Raw genomic sequence first — 10,871 nt, 5'->3', positions numbered from 1 at the left:
CCTGCCCCAGCCGCAGCCCCGAGCTCCAGCCCGAGCCCCCAGCCCCAGCTCCGACCCGAGCCCCCAGCACGAGCCCCTGCCCCAGCTCGAGCTGCAGCCCCAGCCCCAGCCCGAGCCCCGAGCCCCCAGCCCCCAGCCCCCAGCCCCAGCTCCGGCCCTAGCCTTCGAGCCCCTGCCCCCAGCCCCAGCTCCCCTGGTCCCGACCCGAGCCCCTGTCCGAGCCCCGAGCCCCGAGCCCCGGCCCCAGTCCCGGCCCCAGTCCCGGCCGGAGCCCCGAGCCCCGAGCCCCGAGCCCCCAGCTCGAGCCCCCGCCCCAGCCCGAGCCCGAGCCCGAGCCCGAGCCCGAGCCGCAGCCGCAGCCTCGGTCCCCCGGCCCCAGTGCCCCCGCCCCGGGTCCCCGAGCCCCGGCCCGAGCGCAGCCGCGGCGGGCGGGCGGTCCGAGGCGGCGGCGGCGGCGGCGGGCGGTCCGCCGGGCGCCCCGCCTCCCTGCTCCGCCCTCCGCGCCCGCCGCCTGCGCCGCCCGCCCGCTCCCGGCTCGCCGCTCGCTCTCGGGCCCCCCATGCGGATGTGACATTTCACGCCGCCGCCATTTTGAGAGCGAGCCGAGCCGAGCCGAGCCGCCGGGCGCCGCGTCCGCTGCCGGAGCCCCGACGCCGCCGAGGAGGCGGAGGCCGCAGCGCCCCGAGCGCGGCCCGCCCGCCGCCGCCGCCGCCGCCGCCGCCGCCTCCGCCCCCGCCCGCCGCCGCCGCCGCCGCCCCGGCCCCGGCCCCGGCCCCGCAGGCCCGCCGCGGCCGCCCGGGCCTCCTCCTCCGCCGCCGCCTCCGCCTCCGCCGCCGCCCGCCGCCCGCCGCCGGCCCGAGGCGGGGCTGACCCCGCGGCCCGCGCCCGGCCGCCCTCCGCGCCCCGCCGGCCCGCGGCCCCGCAGCCCCGGCCCCGGCCCCGGCCCCGGCCCCGGCCCCGGCCCCGGCGGCGCAGGAGGCGGGAGCAGGCGGGCCCCGCGGCGGCGGCGGAGGCGGCGGCGGCGGCGGCCGCAGGGAGCGACGAGGCCGCCCGGCCCGGCCCGCCGGCCGCCCGCCCGCCTCGGCGCCGAGATTGGGCGAATCGCGAGCAAGTACGTGCGCGTCTCCCTGCCGCCGCCGCCGCCGCCGCCGCCCGCCGCCCGCCGCCCCGGGGCCGCCGCCGCCGACGACGCGCGGGAGGAGGACGAGGAGGCCGCCCCGCCGCCGCCGCCGCCGCCGCCGCCGCCGCCCGCAGGCGAGGCCCGGGCCGCGGCCGACATGAACCACCAGCAGCAGCAGCAGCAGCAGCAGCAGAAAGCGGGCGAGCAGCAGCTGAGCGAGCCCGAGGACATGGAGATGGAAGGTGAGGCCATTGTGGCCGGGGGAGCCGCGGCGCCACGCGGGGGGCTCGCCATCTTTACGCGGCGGCCGGGCCGGGTCGGGCCGGGGCCGGGGCCGGGCCGGGGCCGGGCCGGGGCCGGGCGGGCGGGAGGCTGCACCGGGCCGCTCCGGGCCGCACCGTCACGCCGGCCCGCGCGGGCGGCGCCCGGAGACCCCGGCCCGGCCCATTGTCCGCGGCCCCGCGCGGGCGGGCGGGGGGGCGGCCCGGGGTCGCCGGGGGTCGCGGGGTCGCGGGGTCGCGGCGGCCCGGCCCCTCCGCGGACGCGGGGCCCGCCCGCACCTGCCCGCGCGCCGCCCGGAGAGCCCGCCCGGAGAGCCCGCCCCGGGGCAGCCGCGGCGCGTCCCCCCACCCCACCCCACCCCACCCCACCCCACCCCACCCCCACCCCACCAAACCCGGGTCGCTTCTTTCTTTAAAAAGAAACAAAACAAAACAAAACCGGGCACTTCCTAGCTTGCTTCGGGCTTCATTTTTAAAAACACCTGCAAGAGGAAGGGCACATGCTCTCCGCGCTTGCTCCGGGCCCGAGCTCTGAGCCCAGCGAGCACTGTTGGTCGATCAGTTGTTTGCTTCTGGTTTTTTTTTGGGGGGGGGGTAGGGGGGTAGGGTGGGCAGTTTGGTACCTGACTCTGTGCAGCGCCTCTCCGCATCCGGCCAGGTGTGCGTGTGTATGTGTGTGAAAAACTGCGAGCCGCTGCACATGGCTACCTGCGGCCGAATCAGAGCTGACTCCCCGAGGTAACTGGATTTTCTGTCCATGTGGCAGCGGTTCTCCCAGGTGCCTTGAGGTGTGCAGGGTCCTGGTTGCAAAGGTTTGGCGTCAGGCGTCTTTGGTTTGCAGGGCTGAGGCAGAGGGGGCCTTGGAAGGCATCTCTTATGGTTCATGCCCCACCCCCGCAACTGCTTTTAAGGGCAGAGAAGCCAAAGAGGTCTCAAAAGGTCCTAGCTCTCTCTCACCTGCCTTCAGGGGTCCAGAAGGAAGGGGGGTACCTGAATGAGCAGGGGGGCAGCGAGTGTTATTACTTTGCTTTGAGCAGAGGTCTTGGGTTGTATAAATGAATGGAACCTTGCTCGGGAAGCTGAGTGAGGCCAAGCACCCCACGTCCCGTGGGGTGGCCACACATGTGGGACGCTGCACCCCTGGTTGGTGGGAACGCTTTAGCCGTGACTGGTATTTCCCTGCGAATAACTTACCACGGGTAATTGGATGTTCACCGAAAAAAAAAAAAAAGGCTTGCCAGATTGCAGAGGGCAAAGCAGTGGAAATGCCTGCAGAAAGCGCTTCCCGGTGGTACTTAACAATGGCAGTAATGGGGGACAGGAGAGCAGAGTCCACGCCAAGGACCGGCCTCTGTGTTTCACTTGGCCTCAGCAAGGCAGTAGCTCCACAGAGCCTTTGGCACGTGTGACCTCACCAGCTAGTCGCAGGCATGTGTTGCCGAGACAGTTTTGCGTATTCTTTCTAGGCCGCGTAACAAAAAAGCCTTGCTTCTCTGGTTTCTTGTTGGATATCACTCAGTCCAGACAAAAGTCCAGTTAGTGCTGGCACACGGATTGCCCCTGTACGTTGTCTTAACCGCTTTGCAAGTGTCTTTGAACATGAGTGAGAAGTAATAGACATGGACCTCGCTGAAGAGCCTATTTCTGGTACAGAGCTGTGTGTTTGGGGAAATAGTCATGCCCACGAGTGCTAAAGGCTTTTCTTTCTGTAAGGTGGGAGAGCTGTTGAAGGGTGGTGGAAGATTTTTCAGAAGTCCGTGCATGCTTCCAAGACTACTCTCTCTCCTCCTAGGGTTTTATTTTTACATCAGAGTTTGCGTTAGAAAGGCCACCCCTAAAATCAGTAAGGTGCACGTTCGCTAGTGTCTCAAAGTTGGGTGGCAAAGGTTGCGGTTATTGCCGATTCCTTAAACTTAAGGATCTCGTTTCTTTTGAGCGGACCTCTGTCGCAGATTCATTATCCAGAAGGTACCTTGTCTCTGTGGGACCTGCGATCGTCAGCGCCCGGTGAGCACCTGCAGGTGTGTGGTTTAAAAAGCTGCCTGTATCTTTGGCAGTCTGTGCCAGCCCTTCTTAGCCTTCCCACTGCTGAAACGAGGTGGTGGGTTTAGATAGCGTAGTCTAGGATCCGGAAGCGTGAAGGAATCCTGGCTATTAAAAGCTAGAGGGGTGGGATTTAGCGAACGTCAACTCTAGTTGGCTTCGTATGCCAGGCTGTGGTAGTGCCTTGAACCTGCCCGGTATCTTTGCCCTGAGTCCAGTTGAATCAGCAGCTGGAACCTGTCAGGGTTCTGGACAGCCGGAGGAAGGGAAGGCTTTGTCAGTGAGGAGCATCCTACCCGCCCCTCCTGGGCAGGGCGGGTTTCGAAGGAGCTTGGGAGACTGGTTTGGTTGGTTGGTTTCTCCACCCCCCCCCCCCCCCCATCAATAAGTCAATGTTAGTTTGCTCTCCTGCTCCACTTTATTGGGATAGCATTTGCTTTCAACCCAACTCTGCACAGCCCTTGCATATCCGCTGGAGAATAACAACGCTCGGGATTAGTTATTTTAAAAATGTCTCACTCTGAGCCGTTGGGAAAGTTATGAAGGGTGAAGGACAGAGAGGGAGAAGATGGGGGGTACGTGCTGGCAGTTCACTGGGGTCAGGCCACATGCTTCCTGTAAGGCCCGGAGCAGTTGATCGCACGTTTCGGGTTGGGAGGCAGATGAACTGTGGACGGGTGGCGTTATTAGGTCTGGCCAGGAAGGAATTTGCCTAGCAGTTTATTCATTGTCTTAACTCCGAGGAGGCCGCACAGGCCTCTGCCCTCTGAGTACTTGGGGAGGTGATAATCTGGTCTGTGTTAATGCCCTGTCCAGTCAACAGGAAGTTTTCCCGAGGCCTTGTTTCTGCTGCATAGACCAGCAGGCACAAATGTAAATACCCTGGTGTTTGTTCCCTGGTTCTCCTGCCTGTGTGAGCAGTCTCTGTTTCAGAGTGTAATCTCTCAGACTAATGGGGACAGACGGTTTCGTTAGACTTTTTTTTTTTTTTTTTTTGTACGACACCCAGACCCCTGCCATCAGGACACCAAGCTGGGAGCAAATCAATGAGTCATCTGCAGTTTTTGCAAAGAATTGATCATTGACGTCTGTGTTTTTGTCGTGGGGGGGGGGCGGCAGCAGTGCTAGTGGGTTTCTGTTTCTTTCAAACACGTGTGGGTAGGTGGAGTTTCAAGTTACTCTTCTGCTGAGGCAGGTTTGGGAGCGGAAAGTGAGTTGCCTTGCACACGTGCACGCAGGTAAACCAAACATGCACATTTTATTCTATTTAAAATGCAAGTTTCCTCTCCAGGGAGCACCGTAACAAGACAAAAATCACAGAATATGAGAGTATTGATTCTTCTCTCACCTTAGCTTTGGTTGGTAAAAGAACTCTGCGGAGCTCCAGAGTCGAAGATCAACTCTGAGAACCTAGAAAAAATACAGACAAAATTAGGCCAAACCTAGAAATGTCTGACACAGAGCCTGTCAGGTTTTGATAGGATTGGGAGTTAACTCTCCGTGGGTATCGGCCCTCCTGATTTTCTCAGGCTGCTGATTTTGATCATCTCTGAACAAATACAAGATTGAGAACAGACAAATATGGGAAGGAAGCAAACACCTCCTCCTTGATTTTTTTTTTTCTTTTTTTTTTTTTTCTTTTTGGAATTAGTCTTGCGGAAAGGGAGGAGGAGGGACCATTGAGTAAAGAGCTCTTCGTGGCGGGGCAGTTGTGGTGCCTGAGCACAGCCTCGGCCCGCCTGAGTTTGAGTGTGGACTTTGCCTTTTAATTGTTGTGTGACCTCACGCACGTTGCTTAAGCTCTTGATGCCTCAGTTTTTCTGCTTCCTTGAAAAGGAGGTCAGTCTTATCTTGCCAGGTAATTGTGAGGGTGGAGGCACAGAGCGCTTGTCAGGTGCTGCACACCACAACCATGAACGTGGATGTTCAGTTCATGGTGTTTTTGTGTGATGGTAAAGCCTCGCCCCCCAGGAAGGGAACAAAGCATGTGATTTTCGGGGGTGTGCAAAAATGCCCTGGGGTCATTATATCCTAATGGGCATTGGGAAGAAAACCTAACCAGCCTCAATTTCGGCACCACTATGGACCCCTGGGCTTGAGATGCCTCAGTAGCTACTTAAGGTTCATTGTCTTAATATTTTAAGAAACGTGACACGGGTAATAGAGGAGATGGGACCCGGGGCATTGCAGTACGTGGGTACTGCCGTGTACTCAGCTGAGTGGCCCTCTGATAAGAGTATTCTCGTTCTTGGGAAACTTTTAGAGCATCTAGTGATGACTCTGGAGTTGGGAAATCGAGTCACCGAATCTCCAGACTTTGGGAGTCGGCTCTCTCTCTGGATCCCCACATTCTGTTACCAAGCCCTTTTGGTTTTCCAGCCACCACCCTAAGTGAGGCCCCTGTTGCCTCATGCTGGGACTTTGCAATAGCCTTCTTACTGGTCTCTGCCTCCATCCTTCCTGCAGCTCACACAGCTGTGAATGAAGATGGACTGCCCACAGGACTGCTTTGCCCTATCACTGCCCTGCTTAAGGGGGTGCAGGTGTGCTGCCTTCCCTGGATGTGGGAAGTCGCAGAGTCCAGGCTAGGCCACGAGGACCCTCAGGATTGGCCTTGGTCTCCTTTGTGCTTTGAGTGCCGAGCACACGCAGACTTGTGCTTCGTGGGGTGCAGCCCCAGCTTTGGGGCTGATGGCTTCTCCTTCTGGAATGCAAACAGGACATGTACCCCAGGACAGTGGTTCGGAACCGCTTCCAGTGCCATCATCTTCTCCTTAAACCTTTCTGCTTGTCTCGGCTGCTTGGCCTGCAGTTAGAGTCCTGTGGACCTTGTGGTCATCACTTCTGTACACCCCCCCCTTCCTTGATGTTGGATTGTTTGTGTGGAAGGTGACATCTTCTGTTCCTTTTCTGGTCAGTGTACTTGGGAGATACTCATTCAGGAAACAGCAATTCTGAGCCTGAACCGTGGGATGGTGGCTGGCTGGCTGGCAAACAAGGTGGTGTGTGAAAGAGAAAGCTGAAGCCATAAACCTGATGTTGCTTTGATAGCTTCTAATTCGGTTTTATTGCTTTGAACGTAAGTTGCTTCAAATGGCATTTTTGATCCTTTTGGAAGGAAAAGGTGGTTTTCCAGACAAGGGCATTGCTGGACCTTCATAAATTACGGAAGGTCTCGTCTGAGTATTTTAAATTTCTTTTCGTCACTCTCTCTGGTTTTTTGGAGGAGTCGTATGCAACCTGGGTATTTATTTCTGTTTGATTTCCAAGGCAGAGGGATCTCACTCTGGAGACCCAAGTGTTGGAACAAGGTATTTCTTCACGCGCCCTGTGACAGAGTTAAGTGTTCAATGTCACCTGCTTCATGAACTTGTTCTGAACTATTTTGGACTTAAGAAAGTTAGAGGAAGCAGGATTTTAAGTGTCATGCGTAGGCAAGAGTCAGTTATGCCATTTTTCTAGTAAGTTAACACATGCCTTGGCTAATGAGAAGTCAGACGTGTTGAAATTCTCTTGAAGAGAAGCAGGCCTGGGGATCCCTGGGTGGCGCAGCGGTTTGGCGCCTGCCTTTGGCCCAGGGCGCGATCCTGGAGACCCGGGATCGAATCCCACATCGGGCTCCCGGTGCATGGAGCCTGCTTCTTCCTCTGCCTGTGTCTCTGCCTCTCTCTCTCTCTGTGACTATCATAAATAAATAAAAATTAAAAAAAAAAATTAAAAAAAAAAAAAAAAGAGAAGCAGGCCTGCTTCTGAGGGTCGGTGAATTAAACTTGGGTGTTGGAGAAAGTTTCTTATGTCAGGAAATACACTGACCTGGGCAAGAGCTGAATGCTTCCAGAACATAGTGAGGTGAGGGCAGGGCCCAGTGAGGCACCAGTGGGAGCCTGGGGAGGGAGAGCAGTGTCTGGGAGGACACACCCTGAGAAGTGGAGTCCCGTCCTCCTCTGGGTGGAGGCTGGCTGAGGAGAGCGTGCTCCGGGGGTTGCGGTGAGTGCAGAGCTCGGTGCCTGGCGTGGGCTGGGCCCTCCCTGGGCTGTGCGAACGCTGCGTGGTAGCCAGTTCAGTTCTCAGGGCGACCTTGAGGTGTGCAGCCCACACTTCTGAGGTGGCGGCTGCTAATAGTGACCGAGATGCCCAAGTGTCCTTTAGAAGAGCCCAGGTCACCTGCCTGAGGGGCTTCACCTACCCAGTGTTTGAAGCCTGAGTGTCAACTTGGAGTCTCAAGAATGGCCGGTTCTTTTGGGGGAGGAGGGCATGGAGAATCTAAAAGCTGTAGAGAGGGGATCCCTGGGTGGCTCAGCGGTTTGGTGCCTGCCTTTGGCCCAGGGTGTGATCTGGGAGTCCTGGGATCGAGTCCCACATCAGGCTCCCTGCAGGGAGCCTGCTTCTCCTCTGTGTCTCTGCCTCTCTCTCTCTCTCTCTCTCTGTCTCTCAAGAATAAATAAATAAAATCTTTAAAAAATAAGTAAATAAAAGCTGTAGAGAATTAGATTCCACTGTGCCACCACAACAGTTCTGTGTGGTTGTCCTGCCTGGCATAGAATATTCAAAACCCAGGTCCTCCCCTGGTTTGAATTGCATGCGGGTGGCTAAATCCCTTTTCCTGACTGGTACTGATACTGGTAGGGCAGTGCCAGGCCTCAGAACATCCACCGGGGCAAGTCTGGCTCTCCGAACAGGTTGCTAAACTGGCTTCTGGTTTGGAAATCGGTTGTATGAGTTTATTAAGGTGACCCATACTGCAGAGCGTGATACACCCCAGGGTGGAGCCACAGGTGTCTGGGTGGTAATCCGACTTCCCTTGGCTCCCCCTCCTGCCACCCGATTCATCGTACTTTCAGGAGTCGATGGGGGGCTTTTCCAGGGGGAAATGGGGTGCTGTTGCTCTGCTGTGTCTGCTGAGCAAACCCCGTCAGTGGAAGGCCTTCCCTTATTAAAAGGCTCGCGGGCCGTGTCGCTGGGGTTGCAGGTATATTTCATCAATGCACTTGGGGGAATTCCTTCTCTCTCAAGGCACTTAATTGACCCTGGGCACTGGCTGTCTTAAAACAAGTACGTGTAACACGTCTTGACTGTTCCCGCGGCTGCATAGTCCTCGTCGTCCTAATGCTTGCTGCTTACGTTAGGTCCTTCTTACATTCTTACTGTGGAGGAGACAGGTGACGTGGAGGAGACAGGAGATGGTATTCAGTCAAAGAAACTGTATGTGAAGTGGTTAAAAACATTCCTCAATCCATATCTCTGTTTTGTAACCATCGTAGACACTTGTAAGAAATACCCCCAAAGATTCTCCGCCATTCTCTCTTATATTTTGAGGAGTGTGTTAAGGATTAAGAGGATGCACAAATAGGGTGGGAAAAGCCTGACTAGCAGAATGCCCTCAGAAGCATCTGGGAGGAGGGGCAGGTGGTTGTGGCCTCCTCTTTGTGAGCCCCAGCCTTGGATCTGCCCCTTCCCCTCAAGGCTGGGAACTGTGGTGGCTGAGGAACTGCTTGGATTGGATTGGAGTCGTGTGCTGCTCTAGCCAGAAGGATTCCTCATTTCTCTGAAGCATTCCAGGTCTCTACCTGGTTCTGCTGAGAACAGATTGAGATCATGTTCCTACGTTAGACCCATCTTTCTCCAGAAATCCACTGGTTTTCTTTTTTTTTTTTTTTTATAAATTTTTATTTATTTATGATAGTCACACAGAGAGAGGGAGAGAGAGGCAGAGACACAGGCAGAGGGAGAAGCAGGCTCCATACACCGGGAGCCCGACGTGGGATTCGATCCCGGGACTCCAGGATCGCGCCCTGGGCCAAAGGCAGGCGCCAAACTGCTGCGCCACCCAGGGATCCCAAATCCACTGGTTTTCACATGAGGGCAGGAGCAGATGCCCTGTGGGGGGAAGGGCCTGTGTGGTGCATGACAGCAGCCACCAGTTGCAGGGCCGCAGTTTCAGGTTTAAAATAAAATTGGGGTGCCTGGTGGCTCATTTGGTGGAGTACACGACTCTTGATCTCAGGGTTGTGAGTTTGAGCCCCACGTTGGTTATAGGGCTTACATTAAAAAGAAAAAAAATCCCATTCCTCAACCAACTAGCCACATTTCAAGTGTTCCATAGGCACATGTGGCTGATGGCCATCACATGGGACAGCAAGGTGCACAGCACATCTGCCAACCGGAGAAAGTGTTAGTAGCTGGTGCTGACCTACATGATCTGGTTGGATCCTTGGCTGGAGGTGTTCCTGGTAGCATTGGTATCGTGTTGGTAGTTGTTGGGCAAACCCTATAGAGCAGGGCTTCTCCATTTATTTGTAGTGAAGAACCAGGTTCCCCCCCGCCTTAATTTCTAGCCCATTGTGGACAATTTCTTTCTTTCTTTTTTTTTTTTTAGATTTATTTATTTATTTATTCATGAGAGACAGGGAGAGAGAGAGAGGCAGAGACACAGGCAGAGGGAGAAGCAGGCTCCACGCAGGGAGCCCGATGTGGGACTCGATCCCAGGTCTCCAGGATCCCACCCTGGACTGAAGGTGGCACCAAACCGCTGAGCCACCAGGGCTGCCCCATTGTGGACAATTTCTAAGTCATATTTTGTAGAAATACAGCGCAAATTACTTAAGTGAAATAAAATTGATCCACAAAATACAAGCCCCGGTTTATTATTAAATTCAACAAATGTAACATTAACTGTTGAAATCAGTTATTAGAACAAACATACATACAGAGAAAGAAAATTACAGAAACTGTTTATGTTCGTTGAAAGTGTGGGTATAGGCCATTAATACAGAGAAACTCGATTACACTTGTAACTCTGTCGTTCCACCATGGTAACCAAGCACAATTTTGTGTGAAATAGCAATTCCCCCGTATTGAAAGCCTATACGCACACTTTGAAGGAATGCGCACACTTTGAAGGAATGCGGCATACATGAGTAGTTTTTAAAGTAACAGTCTTGCTTCCTGCTCAGGTGGATGGCACGTCTGCTGCTCACAGGGATGATATTTATCCAGACCACTTCTGTTTTGCTAATACACCATGAGTCCGGTGCTACAGAGGTACACTGAGAATGGGGGAGCGGGTTTCTAAAGCAATTTTGCAGAATTTATCTGTGGACAGCTTCAACTATCCTGTTAAATGTATAGCCAAGTTATCTTTCATTCAAATAAATGGATTGCGGGTTATATATACTTTTGGGTTACAATTAACAAATGAACACTAAAGTCTCACAAGGTGTAATGGGGTCCTATGAACACTAAAGTCTCACAAGGTGTAATGGGGTCCTATGTGACGTCCTGCCCAGTTTGACAACTCCCAGACTGCCCCGTGCTTCCGTGTTGTGGGAAAGTCAGGTGGCTGGAAAGTTTCTCCGCTTGCTCTTTGTTGTGCTTAGGTCCACAGAGGGCACCTTTTTTTGTGGGCTCCGCACAGGGCATGTCATCTT

The 10,871-nt window shown here is 55.6% G+C and overlaps 1 protein-coding gene across 2 annotated transcripts in view; it reads left to right on the top strand.

Annotated features, from left to right (window-relative positions):
• The first annotated feature begins 1,211 nt into the window (after positions 1–1,211).
• Positions 1,212–10,871, top strand: part of USP7 (ubiquitin specific peptidase 7) — a 64,936-nt gene continuing 55,276 nt past the window's right edge. Inside the window, exon 1 of one of the 2 annotated variants that reach the window (XR_013384895.1) lies at positions 1,212–1,362. Coding sequence is in view for 1 of the 2 variants with exons in the window: in XM_077906572.1 (XP_077762698.1) it covers positions 1,278–1,362 (85 nt within the window). In the remaining variant the exon portion in view is untranslated. The remainder of the gene's footprint in view (positions 1,363–10,871) is intronic. The other variant, XM_077906572.1, reaches the window with a different exon arrangement.

The sequence above is a fragment of the Canis aureus genome, chromosome 8 (assembly GCF_053574225.1).
Source record: "Canis aureus isolate CA01 chromosome 8, VMU_Caureus_v.1.0, whole genome shotgun sequence".
Lineage (NCBI taxonomy): Eukaryota > Metazoa > Chordata > Mammalia > Carnivora > Canidae > Canis > Canis aureus.
Note: the sequence above shows the minus strand (reverse complement) of the source record. Positions and strands in the feature narration are given on the sequence as shown.